This window comes from Lemur catta, chromosome 10 (assembly GCF_020740605.2).
Source record: "Lemur catta isolate mLemCat1 chromosome 10, mLemCat1.pri, whole genome shotgun sequence".
Lineage (NCBI taxonomy): Eukaryota > Metazoa > Chordata > Mammalia > Primates > Lemuridae > Lemur > Lemur catta.
Window position 1 is genome coordinate 62,732,306 of NC_059137.1, and position 18,878 is coordinate 62,751,183.

At 39.3% G+C, this 18,878-nt stretch overlaps 1 protein-coding gene across 5 annotated transcripts in view; it reads right to left on the reverse strand.

Moving 5' to 3' along the window:
- Window positions 1-3,432: 3,432 nt before the first annotated feature.
- Window positions 3,433-18,878, reverse strand: part of SMARCA2 (SWI/SNF related, matrix associated, actin dependent regulator of chromatin, subfamily a, member 2) — a 163,091-nt gene continuing 147,645 nt past the window's right edge. For all 5 annotated transcript variants that reach the window (XM_045563426.1, XM_045563428.1, XM_045563427.1 and 2 more), the window contains 5 exons: window positions 12,957-13,062; window positions 12,392-12,493; window positions 9,457-9,589; window positions 5,672-5,814; window positions 3,433-4,359 (listed from right to left, as the gene is read on the reverse strand). In XM_045563426.1, coding sequence (XP_045419382.1) covers window positions 4,324-4,359; window positions 5,672-5,814; window positions 9,457-9,589; window positions 12,392-12,493; window positions 12,957-13,062 — 520 coding nt within the window. In that variant the 3' untranslated portion in view covers window positions 3,433-4,323. The remainder of the gene's footprint in view (window positions 4,360-5,671; window positions 5,815-9,456; window positions 9,590-12,391; window positions 12,494-12,956; window positions 13,063-18,878) is intronic.

Sequence of the window (18,878 nt, forward strand, 5' to 3'; positions counted from 1 at the left end):
ATTTTCTTATACATAACAAAAAACAGTGTTTAGAAGCAGGAAACTGGCTTCCCTGTAGTCTCCAGACTTAGTTGCCTTGCTTTATTCAACTTGGAAAATACCATTGGAAAACCCTTACTGAAAGTGCTGTAGAACACAAACACCTTCTTGCATAAAGGGGCTCAGTCATTTAGAATATGTCACTTGCCTTCCATTAAGTTCAGTGTCCTAAACACCAGGGATGAATACAGCTCACCTAGGCCAAGGTCTAGCAATTCTAGCCCTATCAGTCATTGTTTCTCAGCCTATGCCCATTATTTTTCATTACCCTCCCCCCAAGCAAAACAGAAATTCACACACTTTATGACAGTACATATAGACTGAAATTGTACTTTATCTAGTTTGATGTAGCTCTTATTTAGTAAATTTAAAAAAAGAATTAGACTTGCCCATTCCTCCAAGATATCAGTGTAGTAAGATTGATTGCTAATATAATGTTCTTGTGGGAAAAACATTTATTCATAAGGGGAGAGTATGTTTCTACCTTTCTGTTAAGCAAACCAAAGATATTTCCCACAAGTATTACACCGTATCAATCTGAATGAGGTTTAAGTCAAGCACAAATGAAGATTGCTGCTTTGTGACATACATGACAGAAAAGCTGTTTCAGAGAGAGAAAAAATATTCATCTTTTTCTGTTATTCCCTTTTATGTTGACTTTCTTTTCACTAGAATGACAACTGGGTACTGGATGTATATCCATGTACTAGTGATCTAAACCAAGACCACAATATGGTCTCATATGGTTCCCCAGGAATGAAATAATAGAGATCAATGCTTGAAGGGCACTTAGAAGCCATCTCTGGTCTATTTCTTGATTTTTGTGAATCTTTCTGGATTTTTTAATAAAATTTAATTTGCAAGTCATTTTTTCTAACATAAAACCTTTGACAACATAGAAGTATACCTCAACTATAAGGCTTGGAATTATAGGACAACTTGCTTATTACTCTTCACATTTTGTAGAGGAAATTGAAACTCAGGTAAGTCTGTGGCAAAGCCTAGAATAACCCACATACTTGATTTCCAATTCAGAGTCATGATCATAGTCTCTCATAAAAATCAGGTCTTTAAAAAGTCTTATATTCCTGCTACAGTGCATCTGGTTCCAGTATATTCTGACTATATGATATTTTTAATGAATATCAAGAAGTTCATATTTAGAACATCCCATTCTAAGGGTCAGACCCATGAAAATAATCCCATTTAAGGTAATATTGCTAGTTATCTGGGCACAGCCGTAATGCTGGCAGACCCAGCCATGATATATGCCAAATCAATTGCAGAGAAGAGGCAGAAACTAGAGCTGAGGGACTGCCTCGGCTACAAGGCCAGGCTGGGGTAGGGGGCAGTCAAGACATTCTGTTGGGATGTGGAACTGGAGGACTTGGCTTGAAGCTATAGCTGTACACTAAGCATACCCTGTATAGCACCTGTGGAGATCACAGGGTCTAAAGAACTCTTCTTAGCAAGCCCTTGGTCCTGTCAATGGGTGGGACACATGTGAACTTGATCACTACCTATACTCATGGCAGACCCCCATCTGGATGGGTGGATCATGACAGTAGTGATATCTAAGGTCAGCTGGGTCTTAGTAGCCTTTAGGATCCAAATGTAGCTGGGGTCTAAGAGCCAGGGCCCTGGTGTTTGCGGAAGCTGGTGAAAAGAGTCCGGGTAGCAAGGTCCAGCCAAGAAAAATGGGTCTCAGAGGAAAGCTCCATCCTTAGCCATGGGAACCAGATGACTGAGCCAGGACTTGTCTGTGAGCCAATTGTGTCAGCAAGTGCTAGGTGAAGGGGTACTGAGGCTAATCAAAAAGATCATTTCCAAGCCTCACTCACTGGGGGAAGGTGGGGAAGATGCAAGGCATGTGAGTGCTGGAGTCAAACAAATCTAACTTCCAAATCCAGCTTTTGGTGCTCAGGCTATTGCTATTTAATCTCTCCTATGCATTATCCTTATTTGTAAAACGGGAGCAAGAATTACACCTTCTCTAGGACGGCCTGCCTCTTGCTGGCCTGTGCTCACCCTTTGCAGCCACCGCACACCGTGAAGGTACCTGCCGATCTTCCCCAGCTCTCGTTTCCACTATAGCCAGGGAGAACAATATACCAAAGACAGCAGCAGAAGGGTTAGAGAACATTCTTCACACAACAGAACTCCTGATCCATAGTTTTGATGGCTTTAGAATAGCAATGCCTCTGAGGCCAAGACAAGATTGCAAAGAGCACAAAAAAATACAGAAAATATAGAAGTAGAAGCAGGGAAGGAAGATTGCTTTCTTTGAACTGGTATGAAATCATTGCAGCCAGAAAAGCTAATATGGTTTACTCTCTTGTGGAGGTCTATCCTATTGCAGTTAGCAAATCCTAGAAACAAACCAAGAAGGGAAACTCCTTGATGTTCAGATTAACTGGAAATTCAGACAATGAGAATTGACATTTAGAAAGACAAAGGAGTTTCTCAGGAGTATTGTACTCTGTATAGATCAAATTTCCTTCAAGATTCAAATTAGGATACAGCTTTGGGAAATCCTCGTGTTATTTAAGCCAGGATCCTGGAGTTCTCCTCAACCCATTCTAAGGAAGGAAGTTTTTACCATCCCATTAGTGATAAAGGAAAACTACTTGATCCTATCACCATCAGTTCTTTAAGAAAGAATGTGCCAATCTTTGTGCCGGTTTTTTAAGATACTGAGACAAATATGACGATCAAATGTAAAGTGTTAAACTTGATAAGATCCTGGTTAAAAACAAAGAAATGTAAGACAATTTTAGGACAATTGGGAAAATGTGACTATGGCTTGGATATTAGATATTAGGGGACTATTGTTCACTCCTTTTGGTGTGATAGTGAGCTTGAGGTTGGCCAGCACATGCTCTTACTCTTAGGAGATATATGCTGAAGTATTATGGGTGAAGTGTCCTAATGACTGAAAGTTATTTTCCAATGGTTTGGTCAAATAAAAGAGGGGAGGGATAAAATATTAATTTTTATTGTTGAATCTCAGTAGGGAGGGTATAAGGGTGTTCACTAAGCCAGTCTTTCAATTGAATCTTTTTGAAATCTTTCAAAATCAAAAGATACAAATAGCTGTATAGATTTTCTGGCTAATGAGTAGAGTTTAAGCCATTAGAAAAGGCTGAGTAGGGACTTCATGTGGCTTGATCCATGGAAGTATTTCTCCTGCTGTTTCATAGTTCAAAGTCATGGATCCAATAGACTCTTCTCCCTTGTGACCCACTGGGATCATCCCAGGAGAATGGCTCTCCTTCTTTTTTTTCCCTACCAAGTGTTCCATAGCAAGAGCGTGCCCAGCCCTCTGCAGGAAACTGCCACTTCAGGCACAAGGGTTTCAATCCCCTAGAACTCAAAAATACGAGGTAGCATTTATCGAGCTAAATTATCTCTTTATTAGGAAAGCACCAACACCACATTCTTCGAAATTACTGGAATTTTATTTGCCTCAGGCTTATGACTTGCAACCAAAGACATTGTGCAAAGAAAGCAAAGATTAAGTACACTTTAGGGAGGAGACGATACACATTGGTAACATAGGAGATCGGGTTGACAAAAGAAGCCATCCAATACACTATATAGATTGCAATATTCAATAGCGTTTTCAACAAAACTTTTTTTAAAATCAAGAGCAAAAAAATTAAGTAATGTTTACAGTAGACATAAATCTTATACAATTCAAAAAGCATTTTTTCCAGATCATAGAGCATAAAATGGAAAAATGTATATGTAGGTGAAATCTAACTACTGTACATTTATCACCTATTAAATTTGCTTATATGTACCACAGTGTAAAAAAAAAAAATACCGAACAAATAAAAACCTTGAAAATTGCCTGATGAAAAATAAAATAACCAGTGGCTTTTAATGGCTTCTCCTGGTTATCAGTGCTACAAAAGACAAAAATCTTCTCATCTGAACAGGTGATAAAACCAGGCACAAGCAAACCGTTACCAAATTAGACCCACCCATAGAAATATACTATCCACCCACATATTTTCCATCAAAAGCTTTTTTTGTTTGTTTTAATCTTTGAGGCCCATTTGGTCACAATATGTTACAAATATTTGTGTGTGTGTGTGTGTGTGTGTGTGTGTTTTTACACCATGATATCATATGTTTGTCTGGCACTATCCTAAAGCTAGTTTATAGATGAGGATGATATAGAAACGACCCAGTGCCCATATGACAAATGCACTCACTGGGCAGAAATGAGACGGGGGAGGAAGGAATTCAGTTCCATCAAGGAAAAAAGGTCCATACTGATCACTCATCATCAGTCCCACTTGCTTCTGATTGTTCCTAGAAGTAAAAAGACAAAATGAAATAAAATCACATGGGAGCAAAAGGTATGATAACAAATCATTAAGAGACAAAGTAGTTTGGAAACAGTTAACCCCCCCAAAATCTTTCTGTGAGAAGATAGGAACACATTAATGAGGCATCAACAGCCTCTAAGCTTAAAAGGGAGTTCCTTGTTGAAAATCCCAAAGCACTACCCACCATCTATGCCAGTGTTTGCACTCTTGCTTGAAACGTTTATGGCTAAAAATTTCTACTTTTAGCCCTATGTTTTTAGAAATTCATGGGAGGAAAAAAAACATGCATTTGATGTCTACGCACTGGTAAGTCTTCTAAAAAAAAATCACAATATTTTAAATGTATTTGAAAATGCCTGTCTCAAGAGTCAGTCTGGGGTTGGGTAATAATTCTGAAACTTTTCCAAAATGGCACTGTGTTGAAGAGAAATCAAACTAACATATACAGTAAAATGAAAAATTATCTTTCCAGGAAGAATAAAGTATGGGCAGCAAGGAAACCCAAGAAAGTGAAATGGGTACAATGCAGGGTGCTTTAAAAGGCAAGGTATTAGAAGTTTCTGCCTACTGTTCTACCTCATTGCCCAGTCAGGGATGGTGAACTAGACTGAGTTATAATTCAGCTTCTGCTGTTTACTTGCTACATGACCGGAGCAAAACACCCACAAGCTAAGTACTGGTTTGTATAATAGGTAATATCTCGAGAGTGACATCTAATGATGCTGATATAAGCATTAAATATGCTACCATACAGGAAGGTGCCTGTTTCAGGGTTTAGCTCAATAAATGCTCCTTGAATTTTCCAAATATTAAAAATAACACCTCTAGGTACTTAAAAAGTCATTTGAGGCTTTTTTTTTTTTTAAATGACCCCTTAAGAATCAACTCAAACCCAAAACTCTGACATCAAAACACTTTTTTTCATTCTTCCATTTAATCGACTGCTATATGCTAGGCACCATGCTGGGTGTGGTGGATATAAAATATTAACTGGCCATGGAGAGAACCATATTTATAAGTAAGCATGTGGGAAGATTAAAAATGGGGGAAAAGGGAATTTGATTTAGTAGTCTTTCATTTTTGAAGACTATTAAAAAAGCAATAAACAGAGCCCCGAATTCTTTGTTCTAAATCATGCAGCTCTGTTTATATCCCTCCATAATGAAATCTCACCAAATCCTGACATTTCCCTCCCCAGATAATAAAACGAAAAGGCGGAGAGGGCATGGCAGGGTGAGGGGCAGACCAGCGGCGGGAGGACTTCTCTGCCTTCGGTCTGCGCCAGCGTCACTTACATGTTCATCCTGCTCCTCGTCGCTGTCAAAATCGCTCACTACAGGTTTGGCTTTTCCTCGATTTGGCCTTTTCTTGCCTTTTCCTTTGTCCCGGCCTTTCTCATCTTTTTTATTGAGCTTGATTTTCACCTTAACAGATTTCGCTACAACAAAAATACATGAAACAGACACCAATGAGGCATCGCAGGGAAATCTTTTTACAAGCAGTGAAACAATCGCTGACCTACAGGCAACGAACCCAACATCCCAGAGTGCCTGGCACAGAGAGCTTTTACATTAGAAAATATAAAGGTAAAAAGGAGACCAATAATTTTACTGTGTAGGTAACTCCAGCTGACTGAAACAAAAAGAAAATTCAAATACTTGAATAATATTTTTAACAACACAGAAAGGTAAAAAATGGAAAGTTAAAACAGTCAAACACATGAATTTATAAGCCTCCTTTCCCCCATTTCTAAGTCTCTCTCCCTGCAGTTCTCTTTCTGGCGATTATTTCCAGAAACAAAATGTCCATACCTGCAAATCCATCCATTTCTCTGTGGGTAGTGTGCATAATTCTATATATATTCTATAAAAGTCTCTATAAAGAATTCAGGTGTATATGTATACACACACACACACACACTTGAGTTATTTCTACAGTTATTCCAAAGGGATCTTTATACATGCCCATATTCCACACTTTGCTGTTTACTCACATATGTGGGACATTTTTATGTATCGCCTCATACATATCTGCTTAATTCTTTTTGACACCTGAACATTTTCCATCATATAGTACACTATAATTTATTTAACAGTCCCCCCGTGTTAAAGTTTCCTGAGTTTTTGTCAGTATAAACAAAGCTGCTATAAACCTATTTGTCAACATACCCTGGCAGAATTTGAGGGAGGTAGGGTGGACATATCCATATGGTAAATTCCTAACAGTGCTCTGTCAAATTAGCCTTGAGAAATACTGCAGCCACTTCTACTGTCATAGAGCTAACCCTTGGAAGAGGTAACAGTGCGTATCGCAAGGAACAGAGAAAATCTGCTCCAAGGTATCTACCGAGACAGGCATACACAGAATACCATTTTTAGTATGTGATGAGGAAGTCACTGAGAATGTGGGTGTCTCGCTCAAACCAGCTTTGCCTAGAATATCATGTTTGGTGGTTCTTAAGGCTCCTAGAAATAGATACTGCCATGGAAGGAATCAGCTCTAGAAGGAATTAGAATTTTTCAGACTTCTTTTGTGAAGTGCCTGGACCCCCAAAACATTTGCAAAAATGAAGTAGTTCATAGAAATGTAAGCTAACCAAAGACGTGAGAGTGGGGCTGTTACAAAGTGTAGTGGGAGCAATGTGCCCTTCCTCACCCCAGGTGGGGCAAAAGCTGGCAAATCCTACTACACAGAATAGTATTCCCAGTCCAGGCTTCTATCCCTTATGCTTAGATGGCTGCTGCTTAATGAGCTACAAGGTGGGGGGCCCTTTGCTTTGGGTGGGGTAACTCAGGACACCAAGAAGACCGGTGATGACAAGGCCTAACCTGTTAATGGAAATGCATAAAGATGTGTGGGGACCTCTAAAAAAAAGATGCCAGCAGGCAGTCATACTGGGCATTTCTACATAACCTGGAAAGACAAAGTAAAACATCTCTGTCTACATGGGTGTGGCTCTTCCTGACAAGGAAGTACAGAAGGGTGTGAGAGGGCAGAAGAATGGCAGTAAGGGCAAGAAAATGCATCCTGGAGACCATAATCCAAATGTGCGCTGGAGTGTGGGGCACTCAGTTGTCAGGCCTGTGTCCCTCAAGAAGCCTATCAGGCTGATAAACTGGACCATCAGGTGAGCTCTACAAACAGCTTCCTAAGGTTTTAGGATATGACCATAGGCACCCAGGAAAAGTCCTAATTACCAAGTGTGGTGGGCTCTCCCCACAAGATGTCCTAATCTTGAACCTGTGACTATGTCATCTTACATGGCAAAAGGGATTAAGATTTCTAATCAGCTGACATAGAGATGGGGAAATGATTCTAGATTATCCAGGTGGGCCGACTCTAATCACGTGCATCCTTAAAAGTGGAAGGAGGCGGCAGAAGAGAGGGTCAAAGAGACGCAACATGAGAAGGGCTCCACCTGTCACTGCTTGCTTTAACGATGGAGCGAGGGGGGACACAAGCCAAAGAGCGCTGCCGGGAACAGCCCTCAGCTGGCAGCCAGCAAGAAAACGGGCACTTCAGTCCTACAAACACAGGGACTTGAACTCTGCTAACCACCAGGCTTAGCACGGAAATGGATTCTTCCCTCGAGCCTCCAGAAAGGAACACAGGCTGCTAACATCTTGATTTTAACCCAGAGAGACCCATGCTGAGCTTGTGACCTACAGAACTGCGAGATAGTAAGTTGGTGGTATATCAAGCCACTAAGTTTGGGGTAATTTGTCATAGCAGCAACAGAAAATTAATACAAGTCTTAAGGAATTACAGAAAAGCTAAATGGGATAAGAGGGCAGCTATGTGAAAACAGGTTAGAAATCTGGCTCTAAGATAATGAAATATATAGCAAAGATAGATTACATAGATGTATTCACCAAATGCTAAAACTTAGGGAATAAGCAGATGAAATTGAGAAACTTTAATAACAAAAGGCAGAATCACTAAGAAGAATAATAGATGAAAATGTCAGGAAAGAGACACTTGTATATATTGAAATACTCATTGCTATGGGAAAATGTTCATAATAAGTAGGAAAATCATGGCACAAAATAGTGTGCTATATACTTTTATAAACAATATTTATATAGAGAAAATTAGAAGGCAACTTCTGAAAGTTAAATATATATCAGGATAAGGAATTACAGAAAATTTTTTACTTTTTAAAAACTATTTTCCAAGTCATCTGTACTAAATGTATAATTAGAAACAAACCTGATACTTTTTTAAAAGCAGGTTACATAGCAGAGCATACCTTACTTTGAGCGGAGGTATGGGGTAAAAACAGGTAAGAAGAAATTTTAGACTTCTGAAAGCAGCCTTAATCTTTGGAATATTAGTGCTATATCAACCAGGGCTGGGACTTAGGGAAAAACAATGGAGACACCTGCCTTGCACATAAACTTAAGGGGGCACCAAAACTCAGTAATCAATTATTCTAATGGAATATTTTTAAAAACTCAAAATTAATGCCAAAAAAATCCATGATGAACAAACTATCAACATTTTAAATAAAAGACAGGAATCAGTATCATTGCATACCAAAAAAACCACCAAATTCTCTGATAGATAAAGTAGACCACAGTTCCAACTCAGTTTGAATCACTGCTTTAGAAAACAATTGTCAAAGTGTGGTTGCTGGCCCAGCAGTATCCCCTGGGAGCCTGTTAGAAATGCCTTTTCCCAGGTCCCACCACAGGCTATTGAGTGAGAAACACCATGGGCAAACCTAGAAAGCCAGGTTTGCAAACCACTGTGCTAAAGAACAGATAGGTGGTATTAGCAGTAGTGTTGATAGAAAATGTGTATTATACTAACATTCAAAGGTAGCATTAAGAGAGGATTTGCCACGAGCCTGGCCCTGTGCTCACTGTTTTACATGGCTGCAGGTCATTTTTATTACCCGTTTTACAAATGAGGAAACTGAGCGTGAGCAGGGTTAAGTAGGTGGCCCAGCCAAGGACAAAGTGGACTAAGGACTCGAATGCAGAACTGCCAACTCTAAAGTCTCTTCCATTAGCATCTGTGGAAACTGACGCAGGCGGGAAGGGGCAAAGACAAGGAAGAACCAGATGCCTGGGCTTACCTTCAGACTCTGACTCCTCTTCATCTTCCTCTTCCTCTTCTTCATTGCTTTCATCCTCACTCTCTTCCTCTTTGGCAATTTTCTGCCGAGCACTCTTAAACACTGACTGTAAGACAATGGAGTCTTCGTAGATCTAAATGGTCAAAATGGCATCTGTTAAAAACTGTGAGGCGAGGGCCTAAAACTCACCACCGCAGCACCCTTTTCTCTTACGCAACACACCAGCTTTGTTTGACATGAATTTTAGTTGAAATGTCATCATTGGCTTTTATGCCTACATGAAAACTCAATAGAAAAATACCAGACCCAAATATAGACATACATATTGTTATAGGAGAAAGTCCAAATGTAGTTGAAATTATTTCAAAGTGTGTGTCTGTGCTCGAGCATTTGTACTTGAGGGAGAATAGTGGATAAGATATCCTTCATCTTGACTACAAAAATAGTATTTATAAAACCACATTTATTCGAATTGTTCTATCAAATACTGTAGTAATACTGCGGTAAAGCAACCTTCTTTAAAATGCAATTGTGAGGCTATTCCCTATAACTGAGTTTCTCAGTACTAGCCAATACTTACGGAATCAACACTTTTTTTTTTTTCTCAGTATATGTACATACCTAAGCATAGCCTGGGTAGGTGCTGAGATAGAAAGTTCAAAAGTGGTCCTTTTCCCCAAAATGTTGAAAACAGAACTACTATATGATCCAGCAATCCCACTTCTGGGTATATATCCACAAGTAGGGTCTTGAAAAGGCAGTTGCAAACCCATTTTTATAGCATAATTCACAATAGCCAATAGGTGGGAAAAACCCAAGTGTTCATGGATGGATGAATGGATAATCAAAAGGGGTATATACATTTAATGGCATATTATTCAGCCTTAAAAAAGATGGAAATTGGATGAAACTTGAGGACATTATGCTAAGTCCATAAGTACGTAAGCCAGTCACAAAAAGACAAATACATAGAATCTGAAAGTAGCATGGTGGTTACCAGGGGCTAGGAGGATGAGGAAGATGAGAGTTGTTATCTAATAGGCACAAGAGTTTCTGTTTTGCAAGATAAAGTTCGACAGATCTGTCATACAACAATGTGAATATACTTAACACTACAGAACTGTATGGTTAAAAATGATTATGATAAATTTTATGTCTTTTTACCACAATTAAGAAAATACTTAAAGGAAAAAAAAATGGTCCTCTCTAAGAACATATTTTTTTATTGTAAAGATGACCCACACTCAAAAAGGTGACTGAGCGATTTGTGGTAAGCAACAAATGAATAAAGACAGTGAGCATGAGAGGAGAACAAAAGCCCCCAGAGAGAGAAAGCACTGATATGTGGCCATGGGGGCAGCATTTGCCAGAGACCTCAGAGGTGAACTGGATCTTAAAGGTGAGGAGGATTCCATCAGGGGAGAAAGGAGAGGGGGGATTCACAGGAAATGAGAATATGAAAGATGCATCTGGGATTGTGTCAATGTCAGTTTCCTGGTTATGATATTGTACCATGCTATGCAAGATGTCACTACCTTGTGAAGATGTACAGGGTCCACAGGTCTCTCTGTATTTATTATATCTTACAACTGCATGTGAATCTACAATGACCTTTAAAAAATTAAAAGAAATGCATCCGAGGAGGCAGGTGTTTTATGGTATCAGTCTGGCTGGACTATGGACTGTTTGGTTTGAGGAATAGCAGGAAGTGACAAGACTTAGGTTAGACTTCAGAGAACAGTCTACAGAGATGAAAGTCACCCTAGACAGTGCATGGGGGACCTCACAGCTGGGGGGCAGTAAATGGACAGGGTAAGAAGGTGGTTCAAGAAAGACAAACAAGTATCCCAGATGGACTGGGAAAGAACCTAATCAATAGGCCATGTATCAACCCATTTCAGCTGTGAGACAGTGAGGACAGAGAGGTTGTGGGGCTGGATGCATATCATAGTAATGCCATACTGCCAACAAGAATCCAAAAATCTATCCACAGACTAAAGCGGTCATTCACAAAAGACTCTTCTCCATACTCTCTACGTCCTGGCTTTCATCTTAACTTTGTCTGGGGAGTGTCTAGAATACCAAGGCTTTCTTTCAAGACCTACTATTTTGGTCAAGGTAGAGTCTGTTCAAGAAACATTCTGACAATTCCTATGTTCTCCAATTTGATGACTAGAATTGACATGAAGGCAAAAGAGTAAGATCAGAAAGGCTTAAGGAATTTTAACAGTGTTTTGACACTGCCCTGGCTGGGGGACATGCTGACATGTTGTGTTCTCTCTTCTTCACAGGTAGGAGAGCATTAGGCCAGATACACAGATTAAAAGACAGTGAGTTCCTACAAAAGGTGACAGTAATTGAGGTGTAATTAAAGTGAAAGTGTCCTCCCCCTTGTTATTTTAATAAATTCAGTTCACTTATATATGCTTAGACTTGCTAATTATGGAGAAAGGGGAGTAAGAAGAATTGCAGTTGGGCTAATAAAAAGAATTTTTTTAAAGCAATTAGAGGTAGTTTTTTTTTTAAAAATATATATTTTGTTTTCTCTTAAATCACAGTAGTTTCAACTCCTGATGCAAGGTTACAATCAGAAAAATGTAGGTAAATATAATCAAATACACCATCTCTACACAATCAAAAGTGGTGCTGCCAGCCTCTCAGCATCACCTTAAATGATTTACTTGAATTCCTCCTCTATTAGAAAACAAGCCTTGAAGGAAATAGTTAGGAGCCAGTACAGCGATAGTACAGAAGTAATCTGAAACTGCTAAAGCTTCAATTTACTTACACAGAGGTAGCATGGAAATACAGGCTTTTGTCATTTTCCTTCTGCCAGTGTAGTAGCAATGATTCAAAGGGTAAAAAATGAAATATTTTACTTAAAAGAACTGAGCACGTTTAAGGCTAAAAACTTTTTAGACCACTGGAGACAGACCTGGGATCCCTCCAAGTTGAACGTCTGAGCGTTGTGACAGAGAAGCATGACATCTTTCTCCAGGTCGCCTAGGCTCCGGTACTTATGATTACGAATTCTTTCCTGATGGAAATTTTGGATAAGATAGAGAAAAAGAAAAGGAAGAAGAAAATGCAACAATCATTAGTTAATAAAGACTGATTTTCTGTTTGTGTTCACAGAATACAGCCCTGCCAGGGACGCGGGACTACACCACCCCAGGGAACAGCATTCACCGAGACCACCCTCCCACTAGTATTCCTTCTGGGGGGGGTGGGAAGGAGCACATGATGCAAAACAAGAAGAGCAACTGGGGGGAGTCTGAAAGGTCCTCAATAAAATGTAACACAGTATATGAGCTCTCAACATAATGCTTAAGTAACACAAGGAAAGGCGTACGGACATCCAACCTTTCTGGGGGCAAGCCCTGGCTGGGTGGCAGGGGTGGTCAGACAGGATGCCACGCTGAGTCCCAGCTGTAACCACTTCAATGAATTTATGCTTTTCCTTTATTTGCCTGAATAAAGTGGGTAAACAAAATATCTACCTTTATTTTTTTGAAATCCACTGGTTTCCTAATTAATTCATAGTATTCTGGTAATTCTTTCCTTGAAGGTAACTGAATGAAGACTTCACTGAGCTGTCGCCCTGAACTGTAGGGTGGGGGAAACAAAGAAAAACAAACCAGATCAAACACTACTGAGGAAAGGTTTTATTTCAGAAAATGTCAACAAAACAAATTACATCCCATGCATATTGACATGGGGCTCTTCGAGTCAAGGAAAATCCCACAACTGTACTGGAAATTAATGCCCCTCATGCTAACTTCAAAGTCATGTTAAAATACAATCTGGTCTCCACTTCTGTCACATAGATGATATGGGAAGTCCACTGTGGATTTCTCTTTCAGACCCAATATATCTCTTCATTTTGACAGAAATATTTAAAATATCCTATTCAACCAAAAATTTCATTTGTAAATGAATTGGTTAAAAAAAAAACCCAGACTTTATTTCCATACTCCTTTGTCTTCAAATTCACTTTATGTTTACAAAGTAACTCAAAATAATGTTAGAATATCCTCTCAAATGAAAAGCTTCTGTATGTACCTAGTGTCTGAGTATTTTACACACCGTGAGCCACACACACTTTTATTATTATTTGCCGGAGGAACCCCTTCATCTTGCCTAACTGCCCTTCTGTGTGTGTGGAGCAATTTGGGCAAAAAAAGAACGCATCTATTTAACAGGTGTGGATGCCTTGGGATTAGTGCTTGTACCTTCCCCCAAATTCATGGTAGGTTTACTTGAAAGCAGGTTTAATAGCAACAAATGCTTAGCATTTTGTAATTTTGAAACACAGGCTACAAAGCACTACAAGCTTTTAACATCACTTAATGTTGGAAGCAGACATGGTTAAAGGAACAAAGACATTCATAATTTAGGTTCAAGATCCTAATGTCTGATTTGGCCCACCCAGATCAATACCAGTTTGTGATGTATGGTTCAGTCATTTTTCACAAAAACCTCGCTCCCCTTACAATGCCGTTTCTACTTCCTTTGTGAAGCCAGAGATATCAAAAAATCATAAGTCACTGCCATGCAAATTTCAGAAGGTGAATCTAGGAGTTTGTGAGAATGCTAGAAGGCAGTGGCAAAGCATAAGTGACAATATGCTGTTTTAATCCACAGTCCCAGTTGTATAATTAAAAAGTAATCATAATGACAGTTATCATAAAAAAGGCATGCGCAGTAACTCAAATGGTTGCTTAGCAACCAGTGGGGAAAATGCTGAAGTGCAAAGGGGCCTGCATAAATTAACTGAAAATCCTCTGTCAAAGGAATGGGCTAGTTTTTCTTCTACACTGGGTCACTGTTTTTGTTTTATGTTTTAATGCACGTATAAGCCTCATGAATCCTAAAATCAGGCAAATGAGAGGTTTAAGAAGACTGCAGTTTACTAGGGCATTGGATTTTTAGATTATTGTAGTAAACGCCAAGGTGTTCTCTCAACCACTCCTACTCCCCACCCCCCTCCTAGGTCGAGAAATGCATTTGTGCTGCCATAACTTATGCCACACGGTATATGGGAAAAACTCTACTGTCACCTTCAATACCATGATTTCTAATCTATTCTTTTTCTGCCATTCTGAGATTTATACATGCAAACATTTTACCTGTTTAAAAAGGAGCATATGAAATGCAAGGGGAGTAATTTATAGATATTAATTTTTCTGTTGCTACGAGTGACTTTATAATTAGTGCTCTTTATAACCTAGCAACAACCCAAAAGTCAGATCTCTTTGTAATTGCGGCGTTAACACCTGATCCTCCTCCAATAACATCATGGTGTCATTTTCTACATTGCCAACAGATGGTGTCATTTTTCTATTGACGGATTACAGCACATCTTTGCTTCGTACCCCTGTGATGGACATACTCTTAATTCCAACTGTGCTACTGGCAAAATAAGAAAATAAGCGGTTTGGACCAATAGTGCAATAAAGCTCTAGGGGGCAAAATGGCTGAAACAATCTTGATCTGACATCTCTGAACTCAGGCCCTAGAAATTCTATACCCCACCCCATAGAGACAAGTCCAGAGTTGTCTATGCTCATAAACAAAAGACCTGAATGCTCCGAGACTTGGGGCCAAAACTGTAAAATAAGAAACAATTTATTCTGTTTCAAAAATAAAAGCTCACTGGACTTAATATCTCTACTCCACATTTTTTTCCCCTTCCTAAGAGTAAAGGACAAGGGCAAGAGGAGGGCCTGGAAGCTATCTAAGGAAGACTTCTTGGGACTGCTGTGTTGCTTGCATCATCACTCAAATATCTCAATCTGGCTTCCAAAGGCCTCCAGGATATGTCCTTAACTCTCTGCAAACCCAATCTGTACCACTGACCACCTCCTCTCCTAGTCGGGACAGCCTCCCTTCTGTGTACCCCCACATATGTGGCCAGTCCCCTCTTATGACCCATTCCAGGTCTCTAGCCCTGATCCGTCTCTCACTCCATGGCTGGAAGGTTCTCTGTGCTTTTTTCCCTCTTGACATACTTCACTATCCATCCAGGGTTAAGAATCTATTCTCCATAAAAATGGAGGAAGGAAATTCTTCTAAATATTACACTAACTCTCAGTCTCTCACTTAATTCTTCTACCTATGTTGTTTTCTCTCCTCCCCACAGGGTGGGAATATCTTACACACGTCAAACCCTTCCCCATTCCCTACCAGAGCAATGGCAGCGCTGGGCAGCTTCCCCAGGAAAAGTCGGGAGTCAGCTGCATCCAGCTCTTATATCACCTATAGAACGCACTGAGGTAGCAGGAGCATGCACTGCTACAGTTCTTTATTTTTTTCTTAAATTATAGGTTTAAAAAGAAGCAAACAAACAAAAAAAGGAAGTGAAACAGCTTGATAGAGTTTTCAATTCTTGGCATTTCTATTTCAAACTTGAGCTGAGCAAAGGCTTTTTTAATATACCTTTTCAGATGTGGTTTTTTTTTTTTTTTGCAGTTAGAAAGTGTTTTTTCTTTTTAAAGTAGAAAACAATGGACTAATTGTACAATGGTTTACAGAAGGTGTTCTGTTTCTGTTGAAATGCTTATCCTACTACCAAGGTATTTTCCATTACGTCATTTTACACAATTGGAGGCCTAAGCATAAATTGGTACCTCAAAGTACACTGCTTCCCAGGACAAAAGGGAGACCCCTCTCCCCGAGTCCACAGATGGTCTGTGATTTCAGATCGATTTTGCACAATTATCTATCTCAGACTGAGTAGGACTCTGATAAGATATAGGGTAGGTGGAGGAGGAGTGCAACCTGAAATACGAATTTGAAGGAACACACTGAACTTAAGAGTTTACAGGTGACGGTGGGCACCTTTTCTCTCCACAGACGCGAATGGGCATAGGGACATGGCCATGATGTCATAGCATGTGAGATGGAAAAGCCCTACATACCACTGTGTAAATGGTGGTCTGCAAATCCTGCACGCATAACTTACACATACACACACACAACTGAGCTTTAATTTGTTATGCTTCATCTGGGAAACAATTTTTTCCTCACTGCCTCCACAAACCAAAAGGAAATAATTCCACATCTATACTACTGTGACTCTAAAATGGTGACCGCAGACATTATAAACTTTCCACAGACGTCAGCTTTACCTTTGATTACATGTTAGGCTGAGGGGCATGCTGAAGACTGATATGCTAGTTAAGAAGCCTTTTTCTTTCAAATACTGCCTGTTACATCTTTGGGTGATTTTTTTCCAAGCCCAAACCAAGACTGATACTGGGTGACGGTCTTTTTGTTTTTTCCTGTTTTATGATTTTTCTTTTCACCTGCACAAGCTTGACCTGTTGACAAGAATTCCTACTGGATACTTCTGAAAAAGAGATCTTAACCAAAGCTGAAATCGTTTTGTTTATATTAGTTAATAAAGGTAGAAATGTGACTGCCTTGCCTCCATGAGAAAATGATGTCATGATTTAGAATACCCACTTGGGGTTGGAAAGTTATCACAGTCTTAAAGGAATTAAACATAGGAAATCATTTGGGAAGAAAACTTTAAAAATTGGGCCAACATTGCAGGGCAGTAGGTTTCAGGGTCAGGTTCCTGTGAAGTTTAATTACACACTGAAAAATTTCCTTAGCCCATAGTAAGTAGTATCTCACTTATCAAGGGAGCTCACAGAAATCTGAGCCAGTCATGAACCAGGTGTCACAAGGATCTGAATTCCGTGTTCACTACAGAAATCTCTCATCTCAGTCTTAATGAGTATTTACTGGTGATAATTTCTAAAAAGCTTGGAAATCTGATCTCCCAGACTCCTAAAGCGTATAAGAAGCAACAGCAAAACACAGTGGGATGGGGGTGGACTTGTTTTTGGTAAGGAACTGGTAGCTGTTAAAATCGCCCTAAGGGTCATGAAGAACTGTAGATATATAATGCCCCTGAGTTATCAGGAAAAACAAGGTTGCACCAGACTAATGCAAAGTAAACACCCCCAGGTCAGGAGACTGGAAAGGACTCTCTCTGCCCAGTAAGAAAAACAGCAAGACTTTATCCAGAGTCTTAAATACAATCACACTCTGATGCATGATTTTACTTTTGGTAATCTACTCTAGGCTGAAACACAGATAAAAGATTTATATATAAAGATGTTTATTACAGAATTATTTAAAATAATTAAATAATTCAAAGTAGCCAAAATGTTTAGCAGTTGGAGAAAGGACAAGTAATGGAATGCTGGAGAATCTAAAATTACGTATTTTTTAAATTATATGCTTTAAAAGAACGGAAAAATTGCTTGTCATTAAATAGAAAAAAAAAACAACAAACCCAAAACAGGATATCAACTTGTACGTGGAATATGACTTCAACAAAGTTTTTAAAAGGGTCAGAAGGAGCTATGTCGAAGCATACATAATAATGTACTCTTACTCAACAAAATGAAGATTTACAATTGCATGTATTAATAATTTAGTACCATGTTAGCCATAAATAGGCCTCAAACACTTCAGTTGGGTTACCTTCTTTGACAACCTAGTATAAGTCATAAATCTAATTTTATTTTTCCCAGAAAAATGTCTCAGGGTCATATGCCCAACTTTTATTTATATCACCATAAAAAGCATGTTTTACCAATTGGCACTTTTTTTTAAAACTCTACCGTATAAGGCCAAATAAATACAATAATTATATAATTTTTTTAAATTTATTACAACCATCAGAATCTACTATACAAAGTTCCTATTTATTTCTCTAGGATTCTCTCACTGCATTTATTACTACAAATCAGAGGTGCTGGCAACAGTACATGAGATTCAGATAGTTTTTTTTTTTTTTTACCCCCGGACAAGCATTTTGAAGAGAGATCTTTGAAGACTTCCCAGCATTCCAACAGTTTGACTTCTGGAAATACTGACTGAGGACTGGTTTCCTGCCCTCTTTTTCTCACTTGACATTTCATAACAGCAGATAAAGGTACGGAATTCTCACTGCCCATCTCAGTCTGACAGCTGAACAGCCTGCTGCTTCCTTGGCCAACCATTTTACCAACTTTTGCCACCTCACCTGCTCATGACTCAAGAACGCCTGCCTTTTGAAACATAAGAACCTACTTTCCCTTCCACTGCATGGTCCTTTGATCCTTCCTGCGTCCCCACTGCTTAATGGTAAAAATGCTTCAAAGCTTTTGGCTGAATTGTGGACCAAACTCAAAAGCACAAAGCTCTCGCAGACAAACAAAATCAAATGCCTCTCCATCTGTGCCCGGGTCCCACACGTTGCTTTGTTAAACAGTGGGTCTTGGCAGGCATCGGAGCACTCTGCTTCCTCCTACAGTGGCCCTTTTGGTAAATTCTTAAGGAAGACATGTTAGGTATGATTCTAAAGGAATGAGACAGATTTCTTCCTCCATGAATACACAAGGGCGTACATATCCAAAGAATTA